This window comes from Silene latifolia, chromosome 10 (assembly GCF_048544455.1).
Source record: "Silene latifolia isolate original U9 population chromosome 10, ASM4854445v1, whole genome shotgun sequence".
Taxonomy (NCBI): domain Eukaryota; kingdom Viridiplantae; phylum Streptophyta; class Magnoliopsida; order Caryophyllales; family Caryophyllaceae; genus Silene; species Silene latifolia.
In genome coordinates this window covers 120,081,765-120,105,155 of record NC_133535.1, presented here as the reverse complement: position 1 = coordinate 120,105,155, position 23,391 = coordinate 120,081,765, and the positions used below count along the sequence as shown (strand labels likewise).

Below are 23,391 nucleotides of genomic sequence, written 5' to 3'. Positions count from 1 at the left end.
AAGCAAAAATACTCATAATTTGTCAATCTCTCGAGCATTTGGTCAATGAAAGGCAAAGGGAAGTGATCTTTGATTGAGGTGGAATTTAATTTTCGGTAATCAATTCACATTCTTCATCCCGTAACCGGTCGGGTGGAGATGAGTTCACCATCCTCATTCTCAGCCACGGTCATACCGCCCTTTTTAGGGACAATTTGAACCGGGCTTACCCAATCGCTTTCTTAGATGGAGTATATAATTCCGGCTTCAAGCTATTTATCAACTTCCTTCCTTACCACCTCCTTAAAATTCTGATTCAATCTCCCCATAGGTAGAGCGGAGGGGGTGTATCCATCCTCTAGTATAATGCGATGCATGCACACTCTAGGATCGATACCCACAAGATTGTCAATGCTATACCTAATTGCCTTTTTATTGGTTCTAAGGACACTTCAATTTTTTTTATTTTTGTTCTACTTTTAGGTTAGCATTGATAATAACGGTGAAGGTTTTTGCATCATCAAGAAAAGCATATTCAAGAGAGGGAGGGGGGTAAGGGTTTAAGGTCTACCTTGGGAGGGTTCTTACCCTCATCTTCACATGAAAGCGGTGGTAGAGCTTCATAGTCTTCTTCTTTATCTTCCCCCGAGCATTCATCTCTTATTTCTCCAATCGCCTCTTCTATAATGTCAATCGAATAAGAACTCTCAAACATTGACTTAGACATAGCCCTCGTTGGAGAGAATTCAACCACATTTGCTCCCACATTGAAGGAGAGCTTTCCATTTTTCACATCAATCATTACCCCTCCGGTTGCCATGAATGGCCTACTAAGACTAATTGGAGTTTGTTGGTCTTCCGGAATATCTAATACCACAAAATTCGCCGGTATATAAAAATTCCCCACTTTTACTGGGACATCTTCAAGAACGCCCTTAGGATATTGTACCGATCGATCGACAAATTTCAATGTCATAGAAGTGGGAATCATGTTTTGGAGACCAAGCTTCTTGGCAATGGGAAGAGGTAGGATGCTAACACTTGCACCCAAGTCGCACAAAGCTCTTTCAATGTTTCACATTGCCTACCATACACGGGATTATTTAGAAGCTACTCGGGTCTTATAATTTCTTAGGTATGTGATTAAGCAATACCGTACTACATTCTTCCGTCAAGGCAACTAACCCATATCCTCCGATTCCTCTTTTCTTTGTCAATACATCTTTGAGAAATTTGGTGTAGAGTGGCATTTGTATCACTACCTCGGTGAAAAGTAATGAAACTTCAAGTTTCTTCAATATATCCAAGAACTTAGAGAATTTCTTCTCCTCGTTCATTACTCTATCTCTATTAGGAAAAGGTATTGGAGGGACATAAGCCTTGTTAGAAGGTGAGGCTTGCTTGGTGTCATCAATCTTTTTGGCTTCCTTTTCTTTCTCTTCACTACCCACTTTGTCAACCTCAATTTCTTCCAAGACAAAGTTTTCATCATCCATGGGTTGATCACTTACTTTCTCTTTCTTGGAGTTCTCACCTCTACTTGTTAGTGATAAGGGTGGACTCTCAACTCCTCCTCTCATAACATCCCTTTTTCTCTTTGAATCGTAATCATAATCCTTATAAGGGTCTTCCAATTCTTTCCCACCCCTCAAGGTGACCGCATGAGCTTTTTGGTGTTGAGGTGGTCCATCTTTAGGGTGTGAGCCTTGCATTGGTAGAGATTGTGATCCCTTTGGAGGATTAGAAGCTCCTTGGTTAGAGTTAGCCATGTAAGAATTAAGTGTTCTTTGGTGTGCTTGGACATTAGAAATGTCGGACCTTAGGAGATTGAATTGTTGATCCGAAATGGCTTCTCTTTATAATGCCTTGGCGTCCATGTTTTTCAACATTTGTTCAATAGAAGCATTTGGATTTGGTGGTTCAATGAGAGGGGGTGGTTGATTTTGGGGTTGGTAATTTTGATTTCCTTGGAATTTTTGGTTTCCTTGGAAGTTGCCTTGAGGTTGAAAATTTTAATTGTTGTTCCGATTGTTGTTCCTTAGGGGTGGAGGAACATAAGTTTGGTTGTTTTTTTGTGGAAATCTCTGAAAATCGGAACCTTGACATTGGTTTTGGTTGTATTGCCTTAAACGATCCGGCTTAGGTTGTGGTTGATATTTAGGGTCCAAAGGTTGACTCTCATATGAAAGTCTCGGATCTTGATTCGGGAAAGCACGGTAAAAAGTCTCTTGACGTTGATAAGAGTACCTTGGTTGTTGGCCTTTCAAAGCATAACATTCTTGTGGGTATTGGTCATCTTATTGGAAAGATGGACACATGTCATGGACATGACCAACACCACCACAATTGTCACATATCAGTTGTTGGATGTAGTTTCTTGGAGGAGATCTTGACTCTTGCACATAGTACACCCTAGAGTGACTTGGTCACTCCTCTTGGACTTGGTGAACTTGGGATTTGCTCTTGTCCAATCCTAAGTTGTCGAACTTCTTTGACAATTCATCCAACTTAAGCTTTGTTTCCAACTCAGCTCTAGTGGGCCCTTCACCTTTTCCCTCGCTTTCTCTTGTACCATAACTATTTTCCATCTCGGAGATGTTTTAAATCATCTCCGTGATAGTCGCGCTATTCATAGCATCGAATTTTCCACCGGAAGCCGCCACAATCATGTCCCTAAACCTCGGCTCAAGGGTTTGGAAGAATGTTTGGGTAGTAATCCATTTGGGGATGCCATGGTGTGGGCAAGAGGTAAGAAGGTCCCAAAATCGCTCTCAAGCTTCACTTAGGGTCTCAAGGTCTTTTTGTTTGAAGGTTTGAATTTCATGCCTTATCCTTGCGGTTTTTGAGGGTGGGTAGAATTTGTTGATGAAAGCCTTAGAGAGGCTGGCCCAAGTTGTGAATGTACCCGGTTTATGTGAATTCAGCCATTTCCTTCCATTGTCGTTCAAGGAGAAAGGGAAGAGCATGAGAAGAATTTAGTCTTCGGTGACATCATTATGTTTGATTGTGCCCACCTTCTCTTTGAACATAACAAGATGCCCATGTGCATCCTCATTCTTTATCCCATGGAAAACGTCATGTTAAATGAAAGAGGCTACTTGGTGCCTTAGCTCAAAGGTGTTGGGAGCAATGGTACCATAGTTAATTGCCGAGCAAGACCGGTTAGGGTCTAGCCTATTGTAGTAGCCCATGGGTTGGTCCACCATGTTATCGTTCACAAGGTTATATCTTGGTGAAATGGGTGAATTTGGGGTATTTGGTGACCTTGGTGACTCGGTGTTGTGAGTGTGGTTTGAGTGTTGTGAATGGGTAGGTGAATTTTCGGGAGATGGATTTGGTGAATTACGTGGTGGGATGTTGAGTAGATGAAGATGGGAGGAAGAGGGCGTTGTATTTGGAGGCTCAATTGTGAAATTGGGGGTAGTTGACGGATTAACAAAGGGTAGTTATATTCGTATATCCGATAGAGCTTGTCGTCTTCTTACCCGAAATGTTCTCGTGATCAAGAGGGAAGAGAGGTCCGATATAGCACCTATTCATGCACTTAACAAAAGATCAAATGGTCTTAATGCAAGGTTTGCACTAAGACAAAGGGAGAAAACAAACACACAAATGAACTAAGCCTAGAAATTAATTAAACTATCTTATCCAATGAATGTCGTCCCCGACAACGGCGCCAAAAACTTTTTGTCTTATATTTATACCTCACAAGTGAATGAGTGATCGTTGTATATTGCAAGGGTCGAATCCCAAGGGACGGTATCTATGGTTCTAAGACGGTCTAACTTGTTTTAGTTTAATTCTAGCCAAAAGCAATTGATTGGTGACTAATGATAAGCTACAACTAAATCAAGAGAAGCAATTAACAAGTAAGGAAATAAATTGATCTAACTCAAGAGATTAAAAGACTAAGGTAGGTCAAGGTCGATTATGGTCACAACTAAGGTTGGTCTAAGGGTAAGGTGAAGGTAGGTCTCCACCTCTCGGTGTAAGACGGTCCTTAGTCTAGGGTTGGTCGAGATCTCTCCTTATTAACCACTCCCAAACATGCAATAGACACACCCACTTTGACACAAGTTCAAGCTCTCACTTAAACATGCAAATAGTGTGCACAAAACAAAGGTACCAACCCAAAGACTCAACCTTTATGACAAGGACCACAATCAAACCATGGAACCTACACAAGTTCTCCCATTTACCTTAGGGAGGCACTACTCACACATATTGATGAGAACAAACACAAAAGATGTAAATTTTGATGTAAAACAAGTAGAAGGAAACATGTTTGCAAGGATAAACTAATTAAGCAAGTCTGTATATGTAAACAAATGACAAATAATTGAAACTAGGAAGAGAATTATGCCAATCTTCAAATAAAGTTGCAAACTTGGATTAATAGATAGGAGAAGAGTCTCCACCTTTCTTCAAATTACAACCCAAATGTTCAACAAAGGAAGAACTAAGTAGAATTGTTGAGTAATTAGCACTAATTGTGGAAAGATTAAAGTCTTAACTATTGAATACTACAAGCTTAATACTAAGTTTTTTTTATCTAGGGTAATGTGTCCAAATAAAATTAGGGAGGGGGTATTTATAGGTTACACGAAGATCAAATCAAAAATTACAAAGGAGTTGAAAATGCGGAGAAAGGGTCCCAGTCGGTGGACCGGCGGCCGTCGGTGGCCTGCCCGGTTGGGAGTTTCCTGGAAGATTTCTTCAATTTCTGGAGTCCTTAGGTGCGTACAGTCGGGCTGCCGGTGGCCTACCCAGCTGGGAGCTCCCTGTATTTCTTCTTCGAAAATTAATTTCTCAAACACCATCAGGTATGCATGGCCGGTGGGCCGGCTACCGGTGGCCACCCGACTGGGAGTCTCCTGTAAGTTTTCTTCCTTTTCTTTTTCTTTGGCTCAATGAGGGTATTCCCAGCTGGTGAACCGGCTGCCAGCCAACCGGCTGGGACATTGCCTTCAGCTTCTTCTCCTCTTCTTTCTTATGCAAATTTCAAACCGACCTAGCTTGCTCCCATTTCTTCCTTTCCGTCTCAAACCCTACAACATGAGACACAAATTCATAGAACGAGAAATAGTGAAACAAAATGCAAGTAATAGGTATAAAAACCGTCTCAAAACTGATCAAAATGCATAGAAAAGAACGGAAAATTATGACCATATAAACACATATCACTTTATCAGTGTTATACTTTGATTATTCTCTTATAATACGTTTTTTCTTTGTTATATAATCCGGGTTGTTACAACGGGGGTCTTATCGACTTAATCCCCTAGGGATAAGATGCGGTCTTTTTGTGACTTATTCCATCCTCCCTACAATTTGGTAGCAGGAAGACGGGGTCATTTGACTTAGAGTGAATTTATAAAAGAAATATGTAATCTGAAAAAAATATATAGATATACAAATTTATAGTTTTAGCTTGTCGACTTAGAAAATGTTATTTTTTAAATAAATTAAATTTTGGATATCGTTGATTGACGATTTTTCATATTTTAAAGATATAGGTAAACGGTTGAGAATGAGAGTATTATAACAAACCTTAATACTAATTTTTTTATAGTTCTTCCGTTGGCAAATTTTTTTGTTTAACCGTGCAAATTTCTTATAAATGCAAATTTAATAGAAATATAATTAAAGTTACAAATATGATTAGAGAAAGGTTAATCTATCTATTTTATTTATAAATAAGTTAACTTTTAAATGACATATATCAGTTATATAATTTGTTGACAATTATAATAATTACTTAAGTATACCGACAGACCGTGCGAAACTCGGGATATTTCACAATATAAGATCCTATTTGTGAAAATTAAGGCAAATTTCTCACTTTCCATAATTAATTCCTTTCACATGTTTCAATCTTCAATAAGTATTTATTATAAATCTGGATTAAATTGTCAATATCTGGTTTCCAAAAGCATGGTTAATTTCTAAATTCTGATTAATCACCTTACCATCATTTACCCACATCACATTTTATTAATCACCTATAAGTTGCAACAAAATAAAATATGTATAATTATAATTACGTTAAATTAAAGATAAAATCAGTATTAAGGGTGTAATTAAAGATAAAATGAAATAGATAAAGCTTAACTAAGTTAAATTTGAGTTACTTGACGTACCCTCTTCATTTTTCCTATTTTCACCTCATTTGCTTTATTGCGGTTTTTAAGACGCCACTTTGATCGTATGTCTATATGTTTTTTTTTTCTTGAAATTTTTTTTTGTGAGAAATGTCTTGATATTAATTGTAAATGTTTTAGTTTTATAAATAAATAATTTTTATTCTCCAATTTATTGACGGTCAAAGTTCGAAAATTTTGACCTCCAAAAAATAAATGGGGTGAAAATAGAAAAATGGAGGGAGTATATTATTTTTTCTAAATCTATTTTAGAATGGCATATCGTTGTTTAGCTATTTGGCTGCCCAATTAGATTTAACACTAGTTTTAAATCCGTGCAAAATTGCACGAGTATGTATTTGGGGCAGTATTAATGTTTTTGAATGTATATTTGTTTTTGCATTTCTATTGTACTTATCTAGTTGGTCTAAATCTACGATTTACATAATTTATGTTTAAATTTGTTACAAACACGTTTTCACATACACTGGTTTATAAGGAAATATAACGTAATTTACTCTTGTAAATAAAAATTGCATACATAAAAAACTTTACATCCGGATAAAAGAAATATAATCTAATATAATCAACTTTAACATATGTATGTAATACATTTGCGTTTTATGTTCGATCGCGTATATAAATGTTATTCCTTCTTGAAATTATGTAATTTTATTATTATGTATTTTTTTTTTAAAAATTATGTACTCCGTAATTCAATTTCATTTACTCGCATTTGTAATTCATTCTGTGTATATGTTATAAATTTTATTTACACGGAATGTATAAAACTATTTCATAATATTAATTCACAGAATTTTTTCATAATATTATTTCATAGAATTTGTTGTAAGACGGAATTTATCGCATGTTTGAATTTGAAGAAATAAATACATTGCACACTCACGGGTTCCACCATAACATGAATTTCCACAAAAAAAAAACTGCATTAATGACGTGGCGCGCTAAGGATTGAGTATTGTCTTTTGTATTAATATAGATAAGATTGAGAATATTTGGGAATATACTACAAATTGAGATATCTTGTCTTAACTTGAAAACAAATCAAAACAAAAACAAACCAACAACAAATCACTATCTGTAATGATTTATCCTAAAGTAAGACAACCCAAAAATATGGCATTTTTCATACAGTAATATTTTGCATTAGTTTATCTCACTTTCCATACTTTTTATTATTATATTATTATATTATCTGGATTAATTTGTCAACATTTTGTTTCCAAAAAACGTATGGTTAATTTCTGATTAATTACCTTACCATCATTTACCCACATTATTAATCACCTATAAATTGCAACAAATTAAAAATACGTATAATTAAATTAAATTAAATAATTAAATAAAATTAAATTAGAGATAAAAGCAGTGTTAAGTGTGTAATTAAGGGCCGTTAGTGATAAAGCATGTTCTTGCACTTCTTCATCATCATCATCACCAACATTCCCTCCATACACCTTTCTCTCTCTTCTTTGTCTGTTTCTCTCTCTTCACTTTAGTGACAAATTCCAGGTATTTGATTGATATTATTGTAAAGTTATTAACTTTATTTAATTTTGTTAAGTGGGCATTGCTTAATTCATGTGTTTTTTTTGCTTAATTATGAGTTATGATGACCCTCTTGGGATTTGTTAAGTGTAATTTGTGTGTGCATTGATTTATGTAAACATTTGTGTTTATTATGTTTTTTTAATTGAATTTTGGGATTTGATTGATCTAGGAAATGGATTAGATTTATTTGATGAATGCCATTTAGCTCAATTTGATATATACATTGGTGGGTTGGGTGTGGATTTCAATGATTTTATCAGTTTTTTATTCGTGCTTCTTTTTATTGAGGTGAAGTTGTGGAGATAGTGGATTTGAATAAAATGTTGTCTCTTGGGAGTAAGATTGTTGTGGGGTTTTTTTAATCAGGTTGAGATCCAATGTAGATGTCGTTTTGGTCGATATTTTCCATTTTTCATCCGTTGTCTTCTGAGTGTTGTCTGAGCATTGTTTCTGGATAAAATACTAGAGTGTATATTTCGTCTCCGTCAATTGATATTCAACGGGAAAAATCGTTGTAGTTTATTGATTTGTGTGAGGATCAAAGGAGGTCGGTAGCATTGCTCGTTGTTGCCTTCTACTGCACTAGGTGTGAATGCGTTTTTTCTGTGGGTTTCCAATGCTTATTGCCGTTATTGGTACTTGGATAAGTATTCAACAAATATGCTTAGTTTTTCGCGATACCATTTATTGAAGAGACAAAAGAACTTTGACTGAATTTAGTTTTCATAGCATTAGAGTGGTTTTTTAGGGTTCTAGACTTTACTGTAATTTCTGCCCAGTTTTAACAAAGAGTGCTTAGAATCCGTCTTGAAACCATTGATGCGTTTCAGAAGTCCATATCTAAGTTTAAAAAATTTAGTTCTATTTTTTTTTTCCTTTTCCAAGCTGGGATATGGCTTAAAATGGTTCACTAAAGTATCTTCACTTCTTTTGTTGTTAATAGCAGTTGCCCAATGCATTCTAGTCGCAATTTTCATTGTGTGTCATTCCATTGAGCCATTGGTAATTTATTTTTGATATATAAAAATATTATGTGAAGAAATAGAGAATACAAGAAGAGAACAAGGTATCTTCAAAGACAATGAAGGAAGTGGGCAGCGTATTGTTGTTGTTTAGGCCGTAGTTATTTTAATATCACCTTTTCTGAAGCTTTGGGTCCTTGCTTTGACTTTAGTGTCAATTGTTTACATACGTAACTTCAGAATATAGGAGTGTTTGATTTTAAACAGTCTGCTACTGAAATATCATAAAATGGAAAGCTTGTGGTATAGGAGTGTTTGACTTTAGTCTACTACTGAATATAGGAGTGTTTGACTTTAGTGTCAATTGTTATGGTCCTGTTAATCAGTTCCCCCTCTCGTGAGTTATTTCTCCCTTGTGAGGCTTGTGGTATTTCACATTTTCACTTATGATACCCAAACAGTAGGCTCTACCTTTGAGAGCTTGTGCATATGACTGAAGCTGCACTACTTTCGTACACTGCTATTAGGACCTGATAATATATGTTAAGTGTAAGCTTCTTTTTCGTCCAATGCATGGTACGTGAGCATGGTGAGAAGGGGTTTAGGGAGACATTTATAGACTTTTGACTGTTCAAATTAGCGGAGTTGGTAAACTTTGCAATGGAGATATATTTTTATGATAGCAATATTAGCAGAGAACAACTACAAAGGCTGTTTGATGAAATAAGCATACAAGCAATTGTCATGCAATCTGAGGCGTTTGTTATTAGTAGCTCTACCTTATCTTGTTGAGGCCGTCTTACAAAGGCCTTTTGATATCTTGTTACCTATTGGTATTGAAAAATGGCAGTTCAAGTCAGGTCTTGCATCTAGAAATATTTTGACACTTTACTGTCTACACTCTACCAAAACTTCCCCTTGATAGTACTTGAGACATATGAGATGGTTATCTCTTGGAGTGTTGGAGTCACATTACGGCATTCTTTGCACTAAAGAAACCTTTAGGTTTATTGAAAAACGACTGGAGATAGATAGCTAGCTGCCAAAAGAAACTCCAGCCTGTGCTATTTCAAAATAATACTGCTTCAGGATTGCTGATGAGAGTCAGGATTGCTGATGAGAGCAATGTGAAATGTTGTAGGATTGGCAATACTACTCCTCAGAATTACATTTATATCCTATCAGCCATGTGTGAAGTGTTTATCTATTGAAAATTATCCTCGGTACATGAAGTCGTCTAATTTTATCTCAGGCTAGAAGCCTTGGAGATAAAATGGCTAACGGCAAGATACTTTCTGATAAACCTCTCATGTTTATCGCGCCGATATGCACACTTAAGATGGCATTGCAAGCCCTTAACTCGGTTTCTTAGAACACTCTAGTGCTCTCTTGCTTTAAGTTCTGTGTGCATGCGTCCTTTTGTTCTTATGCTTCTCCTGAGCTGATTTTTTATTAGGGTGTAATCTTGAACTTTTGTATGTCAATCTTTCAGTGAGACTAAACAGAGAGGAAGAATATTGTGAGTTGTATCTATTTGTTGATCACCTGATCCTCGTTTTCTCAGGTTCCATAGCTGCTCCTTGTTACAGAAGTTTTGGAATCTCCCACTTTTGCCGGTTTGTTGAAGTATGTCAGTTTCGCTGAAAGATCTCGATCCAACATTCCAGGGAGCCGGACAAAAAGTGTATCCTTTTATTTCATGGATCTAGTGTTGCTTATACTTCACCTCTGAAATGCAAAAAATGTTATATTCAACCTTACGACTTCTGTCATTATTTTGGTAAACTTACCTGTCTTTCATGGTAAAAATACCAGCAAATAATAAATTTTTAGGGTTGCCAATAAATTTATGGATAATTTTTCTTGAAGAATGTATATTGCTTGCCTCTCTTTCTAAAATTTAGCCGTTCCAAGTGTTTTCTTGCTAGTTACCTGAGAAACACTTCCAATTTTATATATTACATTTTCGATTCAAGAAATGGATTTTAAGTTCCAATGTAACAAAAAAGTACTTCAGAAAATTGTGAACTTTTATCATTATATTTGTAGCAAAAAATGTGAAAACAGATATGTTATTCTGACTCGGCTGCAAGTGTCGGAGTGTCAGATACGGTTATTTTCTGCAAAATTTTCAAGTTTTTGATCTAAAATGTCGCGTGGAAGTGTTGTGTCGAACACTTCAAGTGTCGACACGCGACATGCAACCAAATTGAAGTGTCGGAGTAACATAGGAAAACAGCACATACAAAAAAAACGTAGGGAGTACCCTTGAAGATATCACGCGAATTATCAAGGCATGGTTAGGCCCTCCCATTCTGTCATGAGCTACGAATGACTTAATATGAGTTTACTTCCATAGATAAAGACAAAGATATATAGTCTTTGTAGATCACATCTGTTCTGTTTGCCTTTACTACAAATTAGAGGACTTGAGATATGGCGGATTGAAAACTTTCGTCCTGCACGCGTGCCAGACTATTCTTCTGGGAAATTTTATACAGGGGATTCTTATATTGTTTTGAAGGTATGGACTTTTCAGAATAAGCAGCTTACTGTTACTTGCGCGACAAATGAGCTTACTTCTTGGGGCCCCCAATTGCTTGAAATATTTTAATTTGCAGCTCTCGCCGTGCCTTACTGTCTGTATCAGCTACCCGCAATGCTTGTTAGTGATCTCTAACATCTAAATTGTTGCTAGTGACAGCAATTATTATTGTTTATTTGACCAGCAATTCCGTTGCTCTAAACAAATATGGGTACTTAAATGATATGTGGGATTGGAGCTTGAGTTAAATGTTAGGATGGCTTTGATTCAACTATGCTTATGACTTTGACGCATACTCAGTTCAAAGGTGTCTAGTTATGATGGTAGTGAAATTTTGTTTATATATTTTATAAATATGACATGCCCATCTATCAGTTGCCAGCCTATTGTTCCTGTTTTTGTATCTATATATATGTGGGCGTTGTGGTTTGGGTTTGTATTAAGTAGTGTTGTTCGATACAGGTTTGAGGATAATGATACTTCGAAAATTGGCTAATGTAAAGCCACGAACACTAGCCTTTAGATAGTTGTATTTGAACTGTTAGTATATGTTTGGATAGGATCTGGAATATCATGCGGAATCTTATAAGTCATGATATTTAGCAAATTCAACGAGAAAAGTCAGTATGTGAAATCTTACCATCCATTTGCTTGCGATTGACAAAATTCGTGGTTGCAACATAGAATGTTGTTGCAGAAAAACTTTTTGCAAGCTGTCCCCTTACTCTTTGCATTGGTCAGTTGATTTTTGTCAATGAGTACACGACTGTCTGTATCAGTATGTGAGTCAACCTTCGCGCCCGGCTGTTCTTGTCCTGCTATAATACCCTTGCTTGATTAGCCTGTAAAGTGTAGAATATCTGTAGATAGCTAGAGATTTTTGTGTATGGCTGTATGCTTCTCTTGCATGTTCTGCATGCACGTTTTTTTACCCAGTAAAGTTTAGTTTCTGGCTATCCTGATAAACTTTTGTTCAATTCTTTTCTTCAGACAACGTCGTTAAAGAGTGGGGCCTTACGGCATGATATCCATTATTGGCTTGGTAAAGATACTTCTCAAGTAAGTCTCTTGCTAGACTGTCCGCTCACTCAGCTGTTCCCTTGCTATGCTTTTTTTATTAGAATGTTGTATTGCCCCGACTTATTCTTTTGAATTAACCTATCTTAAAGTAATGAACAAGTGATAGATTGATATTCATGAAAACTTTTTTGTTCTTCCCAATCTAAGGACACCTAAGCATGGTAATAAATCACGGTTTGACGCATTATGTCGGCATTGGACGCCACGGCCTCTATCTGGGTCGTTGGTGCTATAAATACTGTTGAATTAGTGAAGGTTGTTGCTTACATCAAGAGCCTGAGGATTTTGATTCTCATTAAGTAGGATGAAGCTGGTGCGGCAGCCATTAAAACTGTGGAGTTAGATGCAGCTCTAGGAGGTCGTGCCGTTCAATATCGTGAAGTGCAGGGCCATGAAACAGAGAAATTTCTTTCATATTTTAAACCATGCATAATACCCTTAGAAGGTGGAATTGCTTCTGGTTTCAAACATCATGAAGCTGAAGAATACAAACCTAGACTGTTTGTCTGCAGGGGTAAACACGTCGTCCATGTAAATGAGGCAAGTTCTCCATCACCTCTATGATTGATAAATTACATCGAACTGTCAAGAGTAGACTACATATATTTATGTCTTATGTATAACACTATGAATGGCAGGTTCCTTGCGTGCGATCCACCCTTAATCACGATGATATATTCATTCTTGACACCCAATCGAAAATATTTCAATTTAATGGCTCCAACTCATCCATTCAAGAGCGAGCTAAAGCATTGGGGGTTGTCCAGTATATTAAAGACAATTATCATCATGGAAAATGTGATGTAGCTGCTATTGGTTAGTCTGATCTCTTTCACAGATGATTATTTTCAAGCTATGTATAATAGAATGAAGTTTATATTTCAGCTTGTTTTGCCGGCATGGTATTAAATCTCAGTTTGAGATTTCATCTCGTAATTGTTTGCTGTGGCCATATCTGGTCATGCTACCCTAAATACGGCCAACTCAAAATAGGGTCGCAGTATACTTCAAAACCTTGATAACTCATCGTAATGCAGTGTCAGCAGTAATAGGCCATACTTTATATCACGTTTGCATGTCTGATCTCAAAAAAGAAAAAGCTAAACTATGGCTGCATTAACTTCTGAATTTGTGATGGGTTTATTTTCCAGAGGATGGAAAATTGATGGCTGATGCTGAATCTGGTGAATTCTGGGGATTCTTTGGTGGTTTTGCTCCCCTTCCAAGGAAAGCAGCCATTAATGGGAATAAGAAATCTGATCCTATACCTCCCAAGCTTTACCGGTAATTTTTCTTTTGTCATTCAGATGCTTCTAATCTGTATCTGATGTGTTGTTCTTGGTATTAAATCTCGATTTGATACTTGAAATCGGAATCGTTAGTGCGGTCCGATTGTCTGATCTAGGTATCTGGGCCAGTAATGCGGTTGCAGGTAACTGTCAAAACCTTGACAACATGGTTGCGATGCGGTGTCTTTAACTTTATTTAATACCATGGTGCTGTTTTTTGGCTATATGCCAATTAAATCTGTTGACATTGTCATATGTTTCTTTTTAAAGCGTTGAGAAGGGACAGCCAAAACCCGAAGAAGCTGAGTCTTTAACAAGGGATCTGCTAAATACTAGTAAATGTTACCTTCTGGATTGTGGTACGGAGGTTTTTGTATGGATAGGAAGGACCACCTCTCTTGATGAGAGAAAGAGTGCAAGTGGAGCAGCAGAAGTAAATCCCTGCCTTTTCCTCAGCTTTACTATCTTTTTGTTGTGAAGCTGTATTTATTTATTTTCTCTCAACATCTCACAGGAATTGGTTCAGAGTCTCGATCGACCAAAATCTCATATAATCCGTATAATTGAAGGATTTGAGACAGTAGCCTTTCGTTCAAAATTTGTTTCGTGGCCTGAAGCTGCCCAAGTGGCCGTCTCTGAAGATGGAAGAGGCAAGGTTGCAGGTAAGTGATGTCAAGACAAAGAGTTCGTATTCTGTATTTTTACAAATAGTATAGGTATTTTCTTAAGGTTTCCAACTTTTTCTGTGATGTTGCATTCCAATCATTGAACTTCATTCTCTTCCAGCTCTTCTTAAACGTCAAGGCATCAATGTGAAGGGCCTCATGAAAGCTGGTCCAGCAAAAGATGAACCTCAACCTTACATTGATTGCACAGGAAATTTGCAGGTACAGTGCATAAAGATGCAGTCTTTAATGTGGTAATCTTTTATGAGTAAATAAAAGTTGTAATCTAGATATATGGTCTTGTGATGAATGGCTCATATGAATTCTTGTTTTAGAGGGATTTCAGGTACTTAATTGTGCGTGACAACAAAGACATAATCGATAAATATCAATTTGAAAATGAAAATATGTCGCCGTTCTCAGATTTATAATTACACTGTGAACTCAAATGCAAATTGAGTAGTTTCTAATGGTCTTAAATGGTGGTTCAGGTGTGGCGTGTAAACAGCAATGAGAAGACTCTCCTCTCAGCTTCTGAACAGTCAAAATTTTATAGTGGAGATTGCTACATCTTTCAGTATTCATATCCCGGAGAAGAGAAAGAGGAGCACCTTATAGGCACATGGTTTGGCAAACAGAGTGTTGAGGTAATTACACATTGGCCCTCTACACCACACCTTAATGTTTGCATATTGAGCTTTTCTTTGACTGAAATGATGCTCTATAAAAGATTTGTGGACCTCAAGGGTAAATAGCAATCTCTATTTGTCCTACTTTGAATATTAGCTAGATATATGGTAGCATATAGGACCACCTTCTATCCAAGACCCCGCTGAAAATCTTCATTTTTATTTGACTAATAATAAACTGAACATATAGATAGATCATAGATGTGGTTCCCAAGTGTATGACACCCACATACAAAAGACAAGACGGAAACTCATTTACTCAAGAAGAACCCCCCCAAAAAAAACACTATGCCCTTTCTTGTTCCGCTCTGGAAAGGCGCAACACGGATCAGATATCCGGTTTTAGGTATACGAAATAACAGATCGGATATCTGAATAACCAATATCTGATTCATTTCCAAAAGTGGCACAAGTGTTACAATAGTTCTCTGAAAATCAAAACAAATGGCCAGAAATAAAAAATTCGTTCCATTCGAAGATTTGCAAGATACAAGGAGGCTGCCTCCATACTTATTCACATATTCTCAAATGTCTCATATACCCCTAATAGCTAAATACAATCTAAACACACCAAAGGTCCAAAGTTTGATCAATCTTCACACAAAAATCAGAATTTTATTGGATAAGTGAATTAAAATCTTTCAACTATAAATTTCCTCTCGTAAAGGGAGAGTATAGAGGTTGAACATGAGGCCGATGGGACAAAAGGCCGGTGGCGAGGCTGATAAGGCTTGTTGATGGGGAGTATGAGAGCGAGGGAGAGGATTATCACGAACTGGGTGTGTGGAAGTAAAGGCGTTGAGAATCTCGAGATCTGTGCATATTAATCAAATGCCTTATGTGGCGGTGTGGGCAATGGTGTTACTAAGTTTATTAGGCCATGTAAATTACAAGCACGGGAATAGGAAGTTAGATTGAAGTGGAACAGCGAGATAACGAAAGGGAGCAAGACAGTGGAACATGGAAATAATACGGAATTACTTTTGAGATTTGAGATGGAGATGTCTTATATATATGACAGTTCGTGAAAACTCATTATAGGGGTTTTTGGCTAATCTCAATTATAAGTCGGATGAATTTGATAATTTTGGATCGGATGCTTATCCGACCCGAAAGTTTGGGATATAGGAGACCTAAAAATTTAGTACTGATATTCGAATCCATTCCTATATCCGGAATTTTTGGATATGGATATCCGATCCGAAATAGAGTTTGGATCAGATATCCATTTTTTCGAATCGCACTCAATCCGGGTTTGGATAATCGGATATTTTTTGTCAGTCCTAGTTCCCTATGCTCTCAAACACCTCCATGGTACTTGGAGAACTACTAAGCTACGGAGTAATTATTTAGGAAAACAGCAAGATCCATTGAGTCATTGACAATGGGCCAAGGAGGGGCATGGTGGAGCTCCAGTAGGCTTAGTGCACAGTTCTATCATTCTATCATTCTCCTTTTTGCTTGTATCACTCATCCTGCAATTGTAAGCTGTCAACAGGACTGTACAAATCACTTGGATGTTGTACATATTGCCTACAATACTTTTCAACCAGATGCGTAATTATGACTCAATGTTTTGTGCTTTACAATCTTTTTTTTTTCCTGACTAAACTATGATGTGTGATCAATCACAGGACGAACAAACATCCTCTATATCCCTGGCTAGCAAGATGATTGAATCAATGAAGTTCTTGCCTTCTCAGGTAACATTTTGTCGTTATATGATACTATTTTATTTCCAATTAATTGTTGTATACACCTCTCAGCCAAAACAAGATTGTGCTTATAGCGAAATTCCTAATCCAATTCCTTTGTTATGTATAGGCTCGTTTTTATGAAGGAAGTGAGCCAATCCAATTTTTTGCTATCTTTCAAAGCTTTATTGTTTTCAAGGTGAGTTACATTTTATAGCCATGCCATGTTACTCTGATTTAGAAATTACATTTTGATCTCCGTACTTTGAATTAATGTATGACCTGAGTGGGATAATTGCCAGGGTGGAGTTAGTGAAGGATACAAAAAGTACATTACTGAGCAGGGAAGTGCTGATGATACATATGCTGAAGATGGTGTTGCATTGTTTCGAGTTCAGGGTTCTGGACCTGATAATATGCAATCTATACAAGTCGATGCAGTATGTATTTCTTAATTATATTGTATTATATTTGTGAACGTATATTTTAATTATTTGTTTGCTTTTATCAGACTAAATTTTTAAACGTTTCATAATGGCTTAGTGCAGTCACTATAAAAGTAAAAGTTGCATATTGGATGAACTTGGAGTAATTTGTTACTGTATGTGGAGATTAAACCTCTTAAACATCCTACGGTTGGAGGAGTAGTGTGTTCTGGTTAATTTTCTCAAAGCTGGAAGCCGCAAAGATATTACATACCATTGTCTGATTGCACTGCATGCACAACAGCACAAGCATATACTATAATTTTTCTCTTCCATTACTGCTCCTTACTAGGTGGCAGGATTGGAATTTTGAGGAAGAAAAGGTTTAAATCATAATCAAAATTAACAGTTGATGTAATATTAAATTCAGGGCTGCTGGAGAACCGAAGGTTCAGATACAGTTTTAAAACGATTTAAAGATCAAACTTTGGAGTCCCCTTCCTCTGACCCTCAAACTTCATCCATAAATTACTTGGATATTTTCCCCCCCTTTTTTTCCTCAAGCTACTTTTACTTTCTTTCTACATCTTTTTTGCTTTAAGCTCCTGCTTAGCGCTTTCCAATTGTATGATTTACTTTTTTCATGGATATTTCTATTTCACATCATTATTTATGACTACTTCATTCAACTTCTGCTGACACTAACGAACCGTCGTAAACTCCATCAGGTTCCTTCATCTTTGAACTCGTCATACTGCTACATATTACACAGCGGGTCAACTGTGTTTACATGGTCTGGCAACCTAACATCGCCTGAGGATCAGGAGCTTGTTGAGAGGCAGTTGGATATCATCAAGGTACTAAAAATAAATTCTCTTTTCTATTACTCCTTTTAAGAATGAAGTAACAAGACATTTGTGATTCTATGTTAATCATCTTAATTTTAATATAACTTTAACTAGTGAGGGTGAAGCTGTGAACATCTGGTTGTCTGAACCCTGCTCTAGCGGGATTTATAAATTACCCTAAACCCCAGTCCCTAACACTAACCCTAAAACTATGGTAGTCACTGTCATCCATATTATCTTTCAGTGAGTTGAGAACGAGGGTCGGGGGAAGTAACATTTAGGGTTTGTTTCTGCTCGCTTATCAGGTAACATGTTTTTGACTGTTTCATGGTGCTTTATGCAGCCAAATTTGCAGTCCAGAACACACAAAGAAGGAGTAGAATCTGAACAGTTTTGGCAATTGTTAGGACCAAAAACTGAATATCCAAGCCAGAAAATTGCAAGGGAACCAGAAAGTGATCCTCACTTGTTTTCGTGCAGCTTCACTAAAGGTCTTTAGTCTTTTGTTTACTCTGAAGTTCGGAATCTGCCTTCTTCATTTTCATTGGCTGATGATTTTTTTTTTTTTTGTTTTCCTTTGTTTCATCAATCGGCGGCGAATTGCAGCAGGAGACCTGAAGGTTCGTTGGCTTCAAAACTTTATATGAAGAATTTCATTTCCCGTCATGCATGTTTCTCTCCTTTTGTTTAGTTTTCAATTTGTCGAGCATGAAACTAGTTGCCAAGAAACAGAGAAATATCTGAAATTCTTTTTTAGAAGAAACAAGTATATTCAGTAAGACTGTAGAAACAGAGAAATATCTCATCACTGTGAAGTCATTTTTACTTTTAATCCTACATTCAGTAAATTTGTAGAAACAAGGTGACTGCATTTCTTGTAATGTCATCTGTTCTACTGAAGTATCCTAACACAATGAAAAAGCTCTTGTAAGGAGAGTTTAAAGTCATTTACATTCTAAAATATCAATAATTAGACAGAAACTCACCCAGTTGTGGGACTATCCTTTGTGTCCCTCATTGCGTTGTGTATCTCTGTTAATCATCTTTTGAGTGCATAAGTACCAATGTCACATAATTTTATTCTTGTACAAGGAAAGACTCGGCCCTTCTTTTTTTTTTTTTTTTTTTTTTTTTTTGATTCAGGGGAATGGTGAACCTTTGATTCAGTTTTATGCAAAACTTCATCACTGATTTTGCTGTAAACGTAATATGTATCATATGCTTATAAGATGACTGATGGACTTCGTTCATACTCATTCTTGATGATGTGTTGATTCATCTCTTGACTACTTTGTTACAGGTTATAGAAATTCATAATTTCACTCAAGATGATTTGATGACTGAAGATACATTTATATTGGATTGTCACTCAGATATTTTTGTGTGGGTTGGACAACTAGTGGACTCTAAGATCAAATTGCAAGCTTTGACTATTGGCGAGGTAAGAATATTAGGATGTTCTTTTGAGTCGGTGGTGGATTTTAAGTACTAGTCGTCTTTAAGTTGGTCAAATGATGATGTAATATTCCTAAACAGAGTTTTTTGAATGCTGAACGCTATATGCTACTGGTTTTAGGGATTGAGTTTATATTAAAAAGATATTATATATGAGCTTTTGAAGCATGATACCTTATCTGATTATGTGAAATTTACCGACAGTCATCTCCTGAATTTATAAGCATGTGAAGCTTCATGTCATTTTAAATTTGACTCTATGGTCAAGCTAGATAGTTGCACCTGCTCTCACTGTGCCATGCAGCTAAGAACTCATGTTGAGTTTTTCTTTTTTGCTCTTTGTTCTGTTTGTGACAGAAATTTGTGGAACATGATTTCCTTCTAGAGAAACTCTCTCCAAAGGTGCCTATATATATTATCATGGAAGGGAGTGAACCTCCTTTCTTCACTCGCTTTTTCACATGGGACTCTGCAAAATCTGGGGTGAGTATTTTGTATATTTTCATAAGATAAGTATTCCAACCATAGCTCTGCTATCACTTAATGGATTTATTTTTGACAGATCCATGGGAACTCGTTTGAAAGGAAGTTAGCATTACTGAAGAATGGAGGGACCCCACCTATAGATGTGAGTATTTTCTAAATTCAGTGCACCAAGAGGATACTATTGTAATGAATCCCTTGTTTCTCCGACTCGGCAGAGAAGCATCGTGTCCAACGCGTATAGGAGTGTCTGACACGGAACTTTGAAATTTGGCCATACGTGACCTCGGTCACACACTCACACTAGTGTGTCTGACCAATTTTTGCAGACACGGATACGACACGTCTCATTTTATTTTTCTATTGTGAACCCTATTATATTAAGGAAATCTCTTGACATGTGTTATTACGGGAGATGAAAACAGCATTACAGTAGAAGAGAAGAAAAGTATAACAAAGTTGAATAAATAAAGGCCAATTTTTAAGAAGATAAAAATGCGCTTTTGGGTTATTATTAGTATATCATTCTCCTTTTACTCGTTCACATCTTACTCTGCTTTGATAATCGAAACTAAATCAGGTGACATTAGTGAACTGTCGGTGTCATGTCTGAAATTGGTGTATAGGACGCATGTCATATGTCGTATCGGCACAAAATGTCCCGTGTCAGTCATGGTACTCATGGATATGCCGATTAAGTGAATTCATGAGAATATGAGGCTTTACTTAATAATTAACTAAACCAATCACATCTTTTATATGTCATCTGATTGTATGGTTGATTGATGCATGAAGAAACCAAAGAGGAGAGCTTCTGTATCGTACGGGGGAAGGTCTAGTGTGCCGGATAAATCACAGCGTTCAAGGAGTATGTCTTTTAGTCCAGACCGTGTCCGAGTGAGAGGCAGATCTCCAGCATTTAATGCACTTGCTGCTACTTTTGAGAATGCCAACACGAGAAATATGTCAACACCGCCACCGATGATAAGGAAGCTATATCCCAAATCAGCACCTTCAGATTCCACTATAGCAGCGCCAAAATCTGCTGCTATTGCAGCTCTTACCGCTTCATTTAATACAGCGCCAAGAGAACCTATAATACCTCGTATTCGTAAAGGTGAGTTGTGCTTAATTATAGTTGGTTGTTGAGGGAGACATAAGGGTAGTTTTGAATTTGAGTTTTCATGTTGACGGGCTTCGAGCTCAGGGCATGTGTGTACCACAACTCAACGACTACCATCTAAGCTAGCTAACAGCTACCATGGGAGTGTGTTTGTACTTTGTAACATTGTACACTTGTGTAAACAAACACCCATCTTGACATGTTTGGAGCTCCCTTTCTGTGTTAAAAGTGAATGCAGAAACTCCTAAAGAACTGCCAACACCAAATTCAAATTCTAAGGAGACGCCCAAGGAGAACTCCATGGATAGCATACGAGAGGATGCCAAAGAGGACGAGGCTGAAGACGAAGAAGGACTCTCAATATACCCGTATGATCGTCTGACGACAACATCATCGGATCCTGTTGCTGAAATTGATCTCACTAAGCGAGAGGTTATTTTCTTGTCCCTCTTCTCTTTCGTTGATGTTCACATTAAACGATTCAAATGACACCCCCACTTAGGGGGAAAAGGTGGAAACAATCACAATAGAATGTAAAGAGGGGAAAAAATTCAAGCATTCAACTCCAATTTTTTATGTTTTCTTTATTTACTCACGTGCCTTTAGGGAAAGGTGCAACCAAATTCTGGCATAGGGGTAGTGATTCAAGTAGGACTAGGGATCACTTTGCACACGAGTAAAGGTGTGCTTACAAAAATAGGGATATTTTGGTCCCATTAATTGTCCCTAAAAATACCCAAAAGGAGGCGTAATTTATCTAACACAACACTCTAAAAGGAAAATGCAACTTAATAAAAAAAAGGGAATTATAATATAGACTGTAGCACAATTCTAGCTGTTCCACTTATTTATCTCTTTTTGGTAAAAGAAGCCACAAGTTCAGTCCTACATTGACGGGTTTCAATCCTAGGTAATGAGTACCCCGTGTACCATTGCTCAACTCAATGCTTAGTTAGATCTGCATATTATAGGAGAAAATGAATCGAGTTAACGTGAGATCCCCATTGCATATATGCAGACTTATTTGTCAGCAGCAGAATTCAAGGACAAATTTGGAATGGCGAAAGTTGCTTTCTATAAACTACCAAAATGGAAACAGAATAAGCTGAAAGTGGCATTGCAACTATTTTGAGTATTACTAACATTCCCATTTTCTTAAATCCAACAACCGGAATTCTTGCCTTTGAAATCTGTGAGAACCCTGTACTCCCTCAGACTTAAGACTCGTTTCTTCACGAGAATCCTAACTCTTGATTCGCTTTCTTTCTGCAGATTCATGTATTTGTGCTGGTGTGAAGGAGCAGCTTCAGTGTTTTTTGGCTGATATTGCTCCCGGAAAAGAAGTATTCATAATTGATGAGTCTAATATAGGAAATATCCGCCGGAATGTTTACCGGGTTTTTTGATGCGACGTATCAGGTGTTCTGGTACTTAGTTTGGTGTCTTGAACGTTGTTGGGTCATATTCTTTGTGGTCACAAGCTTACTATTTTGATTACATTTCGCCGGAGTTCTATTTACAACATCTATTTTTAGAGGAGGAATTAGATTATTTTCGAGGTTGATTCTTTAGGCTTTACTGGATGTGAAAGGGTTGAAAGTTTGTATAGAAGTGTGTAAAATGTAGATCGGACTCAACAGACCTAGAGTTGTCATTTTGTATTTATATATATGATGAGAACAATATTAATGTGTGCTCTTTAGATTTGTTTTCTCAGGAGGTACTATCATTATCACTGATCATTTTCAATCAATCTTCAGTTCGGGGCTATACCAAACCCCTACTTTTGCATTTTTAGGACAAAAATGCCCCTTATTTTATTTCTTATATAACGAGTACGGTGGTGAAGTTCGGGCGGAGGATTGTGGTGGTTAGCCGTGGAGTCCTTGAGTGGTTGAAGGGTGGGCATAGTTGTAAAGGAGTTGGGTAGTAATATGAAAAAAAAAAAAAAAATAAGGGGTATTTTTGTCATAAAATCCAATTATTGGGGTTTGGTAGTAATTTTTAATTTTTTGCAATATTTTGGGTGTAATTTTTAAACTTTTTTTTTAAAACGGAGTAAATTTTAAAAAGTGTATTTTAAAAGGGAGTTATTGATAATTTACTCTAAATATAAAGCCAAGTTTATCGACCATTCCATTACCAAAAAAATGTTCTCGACTCTGCATAGCTGTATACGTACATATTATATGTTATACATGTATAAAGTATAATAAGGAGTGAAATTTATACGTAATATTTACACCGATATGAGAAATTGGGGAGAAATTGAAAAATACGGTGAGATTTTGACCGGAAAAATAAAAGGGGTTTGATTTCACTTTATACCAAAGTTAAGGGGATTGTTTACTCCAAATCAAACTTAAGGGGTTTAATCTCACGTCATAGCAAACTTAAAGAGTCATTACCACTTTTACGCTTCGCTTTCTCACTAACTTTGAA

The 23,391-nt window shown here is 36.7% G+C and overlaps 1 protein-coding gene and 1 non-coding gene across 3 annotated transcripts; both read left to right on the top strand.

Annotated features, from left to right (window-relative positions):
- Positions 1-2,706: 2,706 nt before the first annotated feature.
- On the top strand, positions 2,707-2,813 carry LOC141610406 (small nucleolar RNA R71). The gene has a single exon (XR_012528316.1). It is a non-coding gene; the product is annotated as a small nucleolar RNA R71 (small nucleolar RNA).
- Positions 2,814-7,350: 4,537 nt separating this feature from the next.
- On the top strand, positions 7,351-22,651 carry LOC141605858 (villin-4-like). 2 transcript variants are annotated; one of them, XM_074424772.1, is made up of 24 exons: positions 7,351-7,652; positions 10,218-10,337; positions 11,078-11,177; positions 12,189-12,257; positions 12,582-12,818; positions 12,917-13,094; positions 13,430-13,562; positions 13,838-14,000; positions 14,082-14,229; positions 14,354-14,454; positions 14,724-14,879; positions 16,556-16,624; positions 16,746-16,814; positions 16,918-17,055; positions 17,769-17,897; positions 18,232-18,379; positions 18,498-18,508; positions 19,189-19,329; positions 19,701-19,826; positions 19,906-19,971; positions 20,622-20,943; positions 21,179-21,381; positions 21,968-22,141; positions 22,222-22,651. In XM_074424772.1, the coding sequence occupies exons 2-23, from the start codon at positions 10,282-10,284 to the stop codon at positions 22,079-22,081; spliced, it is 2,877 nt and encodes a 958-aa protein (XP_074280873.1). In that variant the 5' UTR covers positions 7,351-7,652; positions 10,218-10,281; the 3' UTR covers positions 22,082-22,141; positions 22,222-22,651. The 2 variants fall into 2 exon arrangements, with proteins under 2 accessions (XP_074280873.1, XP_074280872.1); XM_074424771.1 differs by having other exon boundaries at positions 18,495-18,508.
- The last annotated feature ends 740 nt before the right edge of the window (positions 22,652-23,391 follow it).